The 12,427-nt window shown below is 48.2% G+C and overlaps 1 protein-coding gene across 1 annotated transcript in view; it reads left to right on the top strand.

Moving 5' to 3' along the window:
- The first annotated feature begins 3,203 nt into the window (after positions 1-3,203).
- The window catches only part of lama1 (laminin, alpha 1), a 30,019-nt gene continuing 20,795 nt past the window's right edge, over positions 3,204-12,427 (top strand). Inside the window, exons 1-13 of the mRNA XM_062380117.1 lie at positions 3,204-3,258; positions 4,788-4,958; positions 5,724-5,836; positions 5,987-6,038; positions 6,896-7,086; positions 7,219-7,398; positions 7,615-7,704; positions 7,820-7,937; positions 9,312-9,490; positions 9,583-9,676; positions 9,766-9,923; positions 10,039-10,179; positions 11,011-11,169. Of these exons, the coding sequence (XP_062236101.1) occupies positions 3,204-3,258; positions 4,788-4,958; positions 5,724-5,836; positions 5,987-6,038; positions 6,896-7,086; positions 7,219-7,398; positions 7,615-7,704; positions 7,820-7,937; positions 9,312-9,490; positions 9,583-9,676; positions 9,766-9,923; positions 10,039-10,179; positions 11,011-11,169 (1,701 nt within the window). The remainder of the gene's footprint in view (positions 3,259-4,787; positions 4,959-5,723; positions 5,837-5,986; positions 6,039-6,895; positions 7,087-7,218; positions 7,399-7,614; positions 7,705-7,819; positions 7,938-9,311; positions 9,491-9,582; positions 9,677-9,765; positions 9,924-10,038; positions 10,180-11,010; positions 11,170-12,427) is intronic.

Below are 12,427 nucleotides of genomic sequence, written 5' to 3'. Positions count from 1 at the left end.
GAGAGAGAGACAGAGAGAGAGAGAGAGAGAGAGAGAGAGAGAGAGACAGAGAGAGAGAGAGAGAGAGAAAGAGAGAGAGGGAGAGAGACAGAGAGAGAGAGAGAGAGTGAGAGAGAGAGAGAGAGAGAGACAGAGAGAGAGAGAGAGAGAGAAAGAGAGAGAGAGAGAGACAGAGAGAGAGAGAGAGAGAGAGAAAGAGAGAGAGACAGAGAGAGAGAGAGAGAGAGAGAAAGAGAGAGGGATTAGTGTGTTTCGAGAAATCAGGAAGTAACTTGGTCCTGTGGAGTGGAAGTTTGACTGACTCCATGGTTACCCTGAGGGGGGGGGTGTATGTGTACATTTTATGAATTATTTGTCTCCACGAGCACAGTAAAAAACTAAACTAATATCTTGTGTTTACTTTTAAATCTGTAAAATAACTTCTATTTTGTTCCTCATATGTATGAACCTGAAGGATTTAATGCAGGGGTGTCCAAACTATGGCCCGCGGGCCATCTGCGGCCCGCCATCCATTTTAAATTGGCCCGCCTCAAAAAAAAAAATGGCACCTACTTATAGCACTTTGTAGTTTGCTCTATTTTTGAAGAAATTGTACTTTATTGATTCTTGTTATTCGGGGTTTGTACCCTCAGGGACCCTTGAATGCATTGATTGTAAATTGTTTTGATTAAAGTGTCAGCTAAATTAATTGTAATGTAATGGACTATGGCCCACTGTATTGTACTACTCAGTTTAGACACTAGGTGGCACCCATCTCACCCCTGACCTGCCAGCTGTCCCTCAGAACGCCCCCACGCCCCCCGCCCTGAGCGACGCAATTGAGGCACATTGTCAAAGGTCCGTTCCAGGGCAGGGGGCGTGGCGGCGTGGCCCAGACCTTGGAATTTTTTTCTGCATGTGGCCCTCGGGATAAAAAGTTTGGACACCCCTGATTTAATGAAATGAGCTGTTGAAGTGAGAAATCAGAGAGACATCAAATAAATTCTGTTACTGATTGACATCACCATGTCAAAACAATGTAATGTCTTCTTCTGGGGTCATGCACCCCCTCAGTCCACAGACTCTAAACCAAGCAGCTCCTTCACTCCTGAGTCCTCAGGTCCAGTTCTCTCAGATGAGAGGGGTTTGACCTCAGAGCTGAAGCCTGAACCGCTGATCTCTGACAGACTGCAGAGACTCAACCTGGATAAAGAACAAAAAACACGAAGTCCCTAATGATCCAATCAGATACGTCCTAATCAGTCCTTTCTAAAGAAGGAGTAGCGTGACTTTGTCCTGTTATCGTGGATCAATCACTCCGACCATCTCACATCTGGGGACAGAGGAGGGACGGGTCAGAACTAAACCTGTGACCTCTGACCTAGGGCTCCACACATCAGGCTCCCGCTCGACCGGGGGAGTTAGTGGGAAATGAGTCCCGCCCTCGATCGATCTAGCAAAGGAGAGAACAGAGAAACTAGTGCAACAATAAAATACAATTCAAGAGAGAATCTTGATGCATTATATAAAGGAGACCTGTTCCAGCCTTTACTGATCTGGTCTGGACTCACTGAGCCGTCCTGCAGCTCCTCACAGCTGGGACCAGCCTCTGTCCACCCTGGGCTGATGTGTTGAACTTTAGGTCCAAATCCTCCAGAAACTCCTCGGACATCTGCAGCATGTCCTCCAAAAGGAGCCGCTGAGATGTCTTCACATGCAGAGGTGTGTCCTGACTCGTAGAGAACTCGGAGTCTCTGACAGTAAAACAGTTGTGATGTGTTAAACACTCACCGGCCTCAGGCTCCTCTTGTTAACTTGAGTTGTTTCCTCTTGAAGTCAAAATGGACTCTGAAGTCAGGCCCCCCCTCCCCCCCCCCCCCCTCACCTGGTCACAGCTCAGGATGAGACGGACAATTCAGAGACAAAAAGACAAACTCTCCATCTTCCTTAGCTTTGCACAATCAAAGTCCAGAATGAAAGGATTTGGGTGAATGTGAGTGGACGAGCGACCTGTAAGCCCCGCCTCCTGCTCTGTGGCAGCTTTCCACTTTGTACACAGTATTTCCTTGTGTTTGTATTTGTTCTTATTATTTTTAATGTGTGTATTTCTACTAACAAACTAAACAAATGTCTTCACATGGCTCCACTGTCTTTATTTACAGGCTTTGATCTTTATTTACGGTTTATGCTTGTTGATTATCTCTGTAAAGTTTTTAGAGAATTTTGTTTCAATTCTTTAATATGGTATTTCTAGTTTATTTTGAAAGGAATGTAAACCATCAGTGACTCACAATGTTTGGTGTTAAATTAAGGCTGACAGACAGACGCACAAACACACACACAGACAGACACACACACACACACACACACACATACAGACAGACCGACAGACAGACACACAGACACACAAACACACACACACACACACACACAGACAGACAGACAGACAGAAAGAAGCACAAACACACACAAGCACACACACACACAGACAGACACACAAACACACACCATCCCCCTTCACACATGGTCCCCCGCACCCCCCAACCCCCCATCTATTCAATCCATTGTCTCTGGGGGGTGGGGGGGGGGGGTTGTTTGATGGAGGGGTTGGATGGGTTGGTGGGGGTTCCAGGAGGGAGGTGGGGGGGGGGGGAGTTGGGACATTTAAAGGAACACACCACAGTTTTTAACAAAGTTTTTTATGTTTTAATCTTCACTGCTTTAAATGAACCGTTTTATTCAACAGTTTATTTTCTACATTTGAGAATAAATGCTTTCCAGGTTTTATAATTGATGCTTGAGTTCCTGTGTTGATGATTCGATCATTGATCCATGATCCTGATCGATTAGTGATGACTGACCACAGCTCCACACACTGGGATTAAAAGCCAAAGAATTTGATTTCTGTGTTTGAAAATCTGCACATTAAAATCCCTTATATCACCCGCCATCAGCAGGTCAGATGGTACACTCCACCCCCTCCACCCTCCTCTATTGAGCTGAATGAATGAAAGAGAGAGAGAGGTAGAGTCAGGGTGAGTTCCTGCAGAGCGACACATTCCTCTGGAGCAGATTTATTCTGTCACTTTATTCTGCTTCAGTAGAAACACACCAACTCTAACTCAGCTACTGAACGGTTAGGGGCTGCTAGATCCGGGTTAGTTAAAGAGTTCGTTCATTTTAGTTAGAGTTGGTCAAGTTTAGTTTTCAGTCTAACTTCAGAGATGAAGATTTTGATTTTGTTGCTGCTGATGGAGCAAACTGCTGCTCAGCAGAGAGGTGAGACACTTCTACTGACTTAAAATGTCTCTTACTGAGTACTAATGCCTTCTACTGAGTTATACTGTCTTCTACCGAGATATACTGTCTTCTACTGAGTACTAATGTCTTCTACTGAGTTATAATGTCTCTTACTAAGTTATAATGTCTTCTACTGGCTCTTACAGAGTTCTAATGTCTTCTACTGTCTCTTACTGAATTCTAATTTAATGCACTGAGAAGCTGCAAAACAACACTTTTTATCATAAATGATATAATATATATAAATATCCATGTTTTTAGTTTATTTACTGAGATAAATTATTATTATTAATTATATTGGGCTCTTTTCTTAAAATAAAATAAAAGCTGTTTAGAATCAGATTCTTCTTTAGATCTGTTTGATCACTTTCATCTGGGATCAATACACCAACTCATCAACTTGATCCAAGATCAGATTTTTACTTTATGAAAGATGATTTTTAAAACAACATTTTTCGCTAGCTCTGTTAGCACTAATACTGGATGTGTTCGCAGTTAGCTCTATTATTAGCTCTGTTAGCTCAATTAGCTGTGATATTAGCTCTGTGACATGTACGACCTGAGATCTCATCAAAATGTATGCGTGGATATTTTTTTAGGTCAAAAGAGGATTGAGATTGTTTGATTTGACTTTTCAATAACATGAAGTTTCAGCCAAGATTTGAATCAACTGGTTGATCCAGAGGAAATCAAATGAACACAAGCTCTGCTTTGTGTCTGTGTGTAGTCTCGTGTTAATCTGTTCTCTTTACTGTCTGTGTGTGTGTTTGTGTGTCTGTTCACATTTATTCATCATTTGATTCAGTTGGACTGTTTTACTTTACTTGTGTATCTTTGTGTGTTTGACTGTTGTCGAGCAGAGACTTGTCACAGATGGAAGCCGATTGGTCGACCGACCAGTAGCTAACATTTCTTTTGTGGGAGAAGATTATTGTTTAGGTCAAAGTAAAGTCTGATCCTCAGGTATTTTAAAGTTTAAAGAACAGACTCCCTCTTAATCATTAACTTTAATGATCGATCACTGATATCAGTGTTTGTGGTTAATCAACATATTCATGAGGCTCAGAGACTGTCCTGCTGAGAGACACAACATCTGTGTGTGTGTGTGTTAATTAGTGTTAACAATCACACTCCACCCTCTTCCTCTCTAACGCCGTAAAACCTCCCCCACACCATCACATTCAGACTCCACACAGTGTCTGTGTGTGTCTGTGTGTGTGTTAAACTCTCACACAGTCGAGAATAACACACACACACACTCATGCTCACAGCTTTGACTCTTTTTGTCGATGACCTTCATTTGTTCTGAAGATAAAAAACACAACATAGTGAAGACTTCACTGTAAAAACTATTTGGTCTGAAAGTTTCAAACAGTTAGTTCATCACGAACTGCTTTTTAGTGATGTCATCAGTCAGATCGATTATGATGAGTCACCAGAGACTTCACCTGCAGGGAACCAAAGGAAGTTCTGCTCCTGCCTCTCACGTCCTCTCTCTCTCCTCTCAGGTCTGTTTCCAGCCATCTTGAACCTGGCGAGTAACGCGGAGATCAGCAGCAACGCCACGTGTGGAGATCCAGAACCTGAGCTCTACTGTAAACTGGTGGAACACGTCCACGGGAGAATCATCAAGAACTCGCACTGTCCCAGGTGTGACGCCAACTCAGTCCTCTCCAAAGGTACCAGAACCACCGAGTCCACCTTAAACCCAGACCAGAACCACAGAGTCCACCTTAAACCAAGACCAGAACCACAGAGTCCACCTCAAACCCAGATCAGAACCTTAGAGTCCACCTTAAACCCAATCCAGAACCTTAGAGTCCACCTTAAACCCAGAGCAGAACCACAGAATCCACCTTCAACCCAGTCCAGAACCTTAGAGTCCACCTTAAACCCAGTCCAGAACACTAGAGTCCACCTTAAACCCAGAGCAGAACCACAGAATCCACCTTAAACCCAGACCAGAACCTTAGAGTCCACCTTAAACCCAGTCCAGAACCTTAGATTCCACCTTAAACCCCGTCCAGAACCTAAGAGTCCACCTTAAACCCAGAGCAGAACCACAGAATCCACCTTAAACCCAGAGCAGAACCACAGAATCCACCTTAAACCCAGTCCAGAACCTTAGAGTCCACCTTAAACCCAGAGCAGAACCACAGAATCCACCTTAAACCCAGACCAGAACCGTAGAGTCCACCTTAAACCCAGTCCAGAACCTTAGAGTCCACCTTAAACCCAGAGCAGAACCACAGAATCCACCTTAAACCCAGACCAGAACCTTAGAGTCCACCTTAAACCCAGACCAGAACCTTAGAGTCCACCTTAAAACCAGAGCAGAACCACAGAGTCCACCTCAAACACAGACCAGGAAACAGAATGATACAAATTCAAGTTCACTGGACACAACGTGTGTGTGTTTGTGTGTTTGTGTGTGTGTTCTTCAGAACGTCATCCGATCACCAACGCCATCGATGGAACCAATCAGTGGTGGCAGAGTCCGAGCATCAAGAACGGACAACAGTTCCACTGGACCACCATCACACTGGATCTAAAACAGGTAACACACAAACACACACACACACACACATGGCACATGCTTTCAGAAGAAAAGGATAAACACACACTGTAAAAATACACACACAAACTTTTTTGACAGTTACGTGAGTAACCTGAGTTCTCTGAGTTAACTCATCACAATTCTCCTCAGATTTTTCAGGTCGCTTACATCATCATCAAGGCAGCTAACTCTCCACGCCCAGGTACCACCTGTCTGTCTGACTGACCCGTCTGTGTGTCTGACCTGTCTGTCTGACTGACCTGTCCGACTGACCGTCTGTCTGACCTGTCTGTCTGTCTGACCTGTCTGTGTGTAAGACCCGTCTTTGTCTCTGACCTGTCTGTGTCTCTGACCTGTCTGACTGACTGACCCGTCTGTGTCTCTGACCTGTCTGACTGACCTGTCTGTCTGTCTGACCTGTCTGTGTGTCGGACCCGTCTTTGTCTCTGACCTGTCTGTGTCTCTGACCTGTCTGTCTGACTGACCTGTCCGACTGACCGTCTGTCTGACCTGTCTGTCTGTCTGACCTGTCTGTGTGTCTGACCTGTCTGACTGACTGACTGACCCGTCTGTGTCTCTGACCTGTCTGACTGACTGACTGACCCGTCTGTGTCTCTGACCTGTCTGACTGACTGACCCGTCTGTGTCTCTGACCTGTCTGACTGACCTGTCTGTGTGTCTGACCTGTCTGACTGACCGGTCTGTGTGTCGGACCTGTCTGTCTGTCGGACCCGTTGGACTGACCTGTCTGTGTCTCTGATCTGTCTTTGTCTCTGACCTGTCTGTGTCTCTGACCTGTCTGTCTGACTGACCTGTCTGTGTTTCTGACCTGTCTGTCTGTCTGACCCCGTCTGTCTGACCTGTCTGTGTCTCTGACCTGTCTGTGTCTCTGACCTGTCTGTCTGACTGACCTGTCTGTGTCTCTGACCTGTCTGTGTCTCTGACCTGTCTGTCTGACTGACCTGTCTGTGTCTCTGACCTGTCTGTCTAGCTGACCCCGTCTGTCTGACCTGTCTGTGTCTCTGACCTGTCTGTCTGACTGACCGGTCTGTCTCTCAGGTAACTGGATCCTGGAGCGCTCTCTGGACGGTGTGACCTTTGACCCCTGGCAGTTCTATGCCATCAGTGACACTGAGTGTTTGACTCGTTACAACATCACACCGAGACGCGGCCCCCCGACCTACAAGAGCGACACGGAGGTCATCTGCACGTCCTACTACTCCCGCCTGAACCCCCTGGAGCACGGAGAGGTGAGACCATGTCCTCAACCGTCTGTCTGCGTGTAGGACGAACAGCTGCAGACCGAACCCACTGAAGCACGATGAGGTGAGACAGGTATCACTGTGTCCCTCACTGTCTCTGTCCACCTGTCTGTCTGTCAGATTCACACCTCCCTGATAAACGGCCGACCCAGTGCAGACGACCTGACGTCGGTTCTCCTGAACTTCACGTCGGCTCGTTACATCCGCCTGCGGCTCCAGCGAATCAGAACCCTGAACGCCGACCTGATGACGCTGAGCGACCGCGACCCCCGAGAGATCGACCCCATCGTCACCCGGAGGGTGAGACAGAGACACAGTGGAAATCATATTCAGTTATTATCTTTATTATATACTTTTTTCATTATATTTATAATATTTATTTAGTTTTCGTTATATTTATATATATTTTGTATTTATTTAGTATTATTCATTTAATTAATATATAAATATGTTGTAGAATTCATAATTACATGTATGCTTGTCTTCACTGCTCTTTGTCCCTGGTTGTGTCCTCAGTATTACTACTCCATCAAAGACGTCTCCGTGGGGGGGATGTGTATCTGCTATGGACACGCTAAGAGCTGTCCTCTGGACCCGGAGACCCAGGTGACCTGTCTGTCTGACTGGAGCTGTCTGTCTGCTGCTGACATGTTCCCTGGACTTATACCTGTGTGTGTGTGTGTGTGTGTGTGTGTGTGTGTGTGTGTGTGTGTGTGTGCAGAGGCTGAAGTGTGTGTGTGAACACAACACCTGTGGAGAGAACTGCAATCAATGTTGCCCTGGTTACCACCAGGAGCCATGGCAACCAGGAACTGTCTCTGAGGGAAACAACTGTGAAAGTAAGAACCTGTCTGTCTGCCACCTGTCTGTCTGTCACCTGTCTGTCTGTCACCTGTCTGTCTGCCACCTGTCTGTCTGTCACCTGTCTGTCTGTCACCTGTCTGTCTGCCACCTGTCTGTCTGTCACCTGTCTGTCTGTCACCTGTCTGTGTCTCACCTGTCTGTCTGTCTGTCACCTGTCTGTCTGTCACCTGTCTGTCTGTCACCTGTCTGTCTGTCACCTGTCTGTCTGCCACCTGTCTGTCTGTCACCTGTCTGTGTCTCACCTGTCTGTCTGTCACCTGTCTGTCTGTCACCTGTCTGTCTGTCACCTGTCTGTCTGTCACCTGTCTGTGTCTCACCTGTCTGTCTGTCTGTCACCTGTCTGTCTGTCACCTGTCTGTCTGTCACCTGTCTGTGTCTCACCTGTCTGTCTGTCACCTGTCTGTCTGTCACCTGTCTGTGTCTCACCTGTCTGTGTCTCACCTGTCTGTCTGCCACCTGTCTGTGTCTCACCTGTCTGTCTGTCACCTGTCTGTCTGTCACCTGTCTGTGTCTCACCTGTCTGTCTGTCACCTGTCTGTCTGCCACCTGTCTGTCTGTCACCTGTCTGTCTGTCACCTGTCTGTGTCTCACCTGTCTGTCTGTCACCTGTCTGTCTGTCACCTGTCTGTGTCTCAACTGTCTGTCTGTCACCTGTCTGTCTGTCACCTGTCTGTCTCTCACCTGTCTGTCTGTCACCTGTCTGTGTCTCACCTGTCTGTGTCTCACCTGTCTGTCTGTCACCTGTCTGTCTGCCACCTGTCTGTCTGTCACCTGTCTGTGTCTCACCTGTCTGTCTGTCACCTGTCTGTCTATCACCTGTCTGTCTGCCACCTGTCTGTCTGTCACCTGTCTGTCTGTCACCTGTCTGTCTGTCACCTGTCTGTGTCTCACCTGTCTGTCTCTCACCTGTCTGTCTGTCACCTGTCTGTGTCTCACCTGTCTGTCTGCCACCTGTCTGTCTGTCACCTGTCTGTCTGTCACCTGTCTGTCTGTCTGTCACCTGTCTGTGTCTCACCTGTCTGTCTCTCACCTGTCTGTCTGTCACCTGTCTGTCTGTCACCTGTCTGTCTCTCACCTGTCTGTCTCTCACCTGTCTGTGTCTCACCTGTCTGTCTCTCACCTGTCTGTCTGTCTGTCACCTGTCTGTCTGTCACCTGTCTGTGTCTCACCTGTCTCCCTCTCACCTGTCACCCTCTCACCGGTCTCCCTCTCACCGGTCTCCCTCTCACCTGTCTCCCTCTCACCTGTCTGTCTCTCACCTGTCTCCCTCTCACTGGTCTCCCTCTCACCTGTCTCCCTCTCACCTGTCTGTCTCTCACCTGTCTCCCTGTCACCTGTCTGTCTCTCAGGGTGTAACTGTCACAACAAAGCAGTCGACTGTCTCTTCAATCAAACCGTGTCCGACCTCTTGTTGAGTTTGAATACTCGTGGCGTTCGTCATGGAGGCGGAGTTTGTTCCAACTGTCAACAAAACACGGCCGGCATCAACTGTGAGATGTGTCGAGACGAATACTACCGACCTGCGGAGGTACACAAAACATACCACACACAAATCAAAAAGCACATGAATGGATTGTTTGTATTTATTGTGTGTGTGTGTGTGTGTGTGTGTGTGTGTAGGTTTCTCCATATTCAGATTTTCCGTGTCTTCAGTGTAACTGTGACCTCAGAGGATCACAGTCTTCAGTCTGCAGCCGCGACGACTCACAGTCAGGTTAGTGTGTTTGTGTGTGTGTGTCTGTTTGTTTGTGTGTAATGCAGCTCAGAAAGAGACTGACTCAGTGTGTGTGTGTGTGTGTTCAGGTGTGTCAGCAGGTCAGTGTGTGTGCCACGAGGGTTTCGCAGGTCGACAGTGTGACCGTTGTGCGTTTGGATACAGAGACTTCCCTCGATGTGTGCGTTGTGAGTGTGACCTTTCAGGAAGCACCAACTCCGACCCCTGCAGCCCCTGCACCTGCAAGGTAACCGTGACATCATCAAGGGGGCGGGGTCACCTGCAGCTTTACTGCTCAGCTCCGTTCACACCTAGTGAAACGTTGGTTTCACCTTTGACCTCTTCTCTGACCTGTTCCTCAGATGAACGTGATGGGAGCTCACTGCGACCTCTGTAAACCGGGTTTCTACAACCTGAACCACAACAACCCCCTCGGCTGCACCGACTGCTTCTGCTTCGGGGTTTCTGACGTGTGTGAGAGCGCCACCTGGTCCACAGCTCAGGTAACACAACAACACAGACCAGTACCTCACAACTGTACTGACTCAGACCTGCACCGACTCACAACTGAACTGACTCACACCTGTACTGACTCACACCTGCACTGACTCACACCTGCACTGACTCACACCTGCACTGACTCACACCTGCACTGACTCACAACGGAACTGACTCACACCTGAACTGACTCACACCTGAACTGACTCACACCTGAACTGACTCACTCCTGAACTGACTCACACCTGAACTGACTCACTCCTTCACTGACTCACACCTGAACTGACTCACACCTGCACTGACTCACAACGGAACTGACTCACAGCTGCACTGACTCACACCTGCACTGACTCACACCTGCACTGACTCACAGCTGCACTGACTCACACCTGCACTGACTCACACCTGCACTGACTCACACCTGCACTGACTCACAGCTGCACTGACACACAGCTGCACTGACTCACACCTGCACTGACTCACACCTGCACTGACTCACACCTGTACTGACTCACAACGGAACTGACTCACAACGGAACTGACTCACAACGGAACTGACTCACAACGGAACTGACTCACACCTGCACTGACTCACACCTGTACTGACTCACACCTGCACTGACTCACACCTGTACTGACTCACACCTGCACTGACTCACAACGGAACTGACTCACAACGGAACTGACTCACACCTGCACTGACTCACACCTGTACTGACTCACACCTGCACTGACTCACAACGGAACTGACTCACAACGGAACTGACTCACAACGGAACTGACTCACACCTGTGTTCGGGTAACACATCGTTATTTATATAAAATCTTTTTTCCAGGTGTTTCATACTGAAGCTTGGCTCCGCCCCTCTCAGGCCCCCTACACCCCCCCTTCTTTACATGGCAACGAACTCTTTCTCCCTGGCAACACCTCGTCTGGCCACGCCCACCAGGAAGTGCTCTCCTGGGCAGCACCGGCTGGTTTCCTAGGCAACAAGGTTGGCTATATTTCCCTTATTCTTTGAACAGCAGCATGACGGCGTCTGTCTCTCTGACTTCCTGTCTGTCCCTCTGACTTCCTGTCTGTCTCTCTGACTTCCTGTCTGTCCGTCTGTCTCTCTGACTTCCTGTCTGTCTCTCTGACTTCCTGTCTGTCCGTCTGTCTCTCTGACTTCCTGTCTGTCTCTCTGACTTCCTTTCTGTCTGTCTGACTTCCTGTCTGTCCGTCTGTCTCTCTGACTTCCTGTCTGTCTGTCTGACTTCCTGTCTGTCCGTCTGTCTCTCTGACTTCCTGTCTGTCTGTCTGACTTCCTGTCTGTCCGTCTGTCTCTCTGACTTCCTGTCTGTCTCTCTGACTTCCTGTCTGTCTGTCTGACTTCCTGTCTGTCCGTCTGTCTCTCTGACTTCCTGCCTGTCTGTCTGACTTCCTGTCTGTCCGTCTGTCTCTCTGACTTCCTGTCTGTCTCTCTGACTTCCTGTCTGTCCGTCTGTCTCTCTGACTTCCTGTCTGTCCGTCTGTCTCTCTGACTTCCTGTTTGTCCGTCTGTCTCTCTGACTTCCTGTCTGTCTCTCTGACTTCCTGTCTGTCTGTCTGACTTCCTGTCTGTCCGTCTGTCTCTCTGACTTCCTGTCTGTCCGTCTGTCTCTCTGACTTCCTGTCTGTCTGTCTGACTTCCTGTCTGTCCGTCTGTCTCTCTGACTTCCTGTCTGTCCGTCTGTCTCTCTGACTTCCTGTCTGTCTCTCTGACTTCCTGTCTGTCCGTCTGTCTCTCTGACTTCCTGTCTGTCTCTCTGACTTCCTGTCTGTCTGTCTGACTTCCTGTCTGTCCGTCTGTCTCTCTGACTTCCTGCCTGTCTGTCTGACTTCCTGTCTGTCCGTCTGTCTCTCTGACTTCCTGTCTGTCTCTCTGACTTCCTGTCTGTCCGTCTGTCTCTCTGACTTCCTGTCTGTCCGTCTGTCTCTCTGACTTCCTGTTTGTCCGTCTGTCTCTCTGACTTCCTGTCTGTCTCTCTGACTTCCTGTCTGTCTGTCTGACTTCCTGTCTGTCCGTCTGTCTCTCTGACTTCCTGTCTGTCCGTCTGTCTCTCTGACTTCCTGTCTGTCTGTCTGACTTCCTGTCTGTCCGTCTGTCTCTCTGACTTCCTGTCTGTCCGTCTGTCTCTCTGACTTCCTGTCTGTCTCTCTGACTTCCTGTCTGTCCGTCTGTCTCTCTGACTTCCTGTCTGTCTCTCTGACTTCCTTTCTGTCTGTCTGAC

This window comes from Platichthys flesus, chromosome 21 (genome assembly GCF_949316205.1).
Source record: "Platichthys flesus chromosome 21, fPlaFle2.1, whole genome shotgun sequence".
Lineage (NCBI taxonomy): Eukaryota > Metazoa > Chordata > Actinopteri > Pleuronectiformes > Pleuronectidae > Platichthys > Platichthys flesus.
Note: the sequence above shows the minus strand (reverse complement) of the source record. Positions and strands in the feature narration are given on the sequence as shown.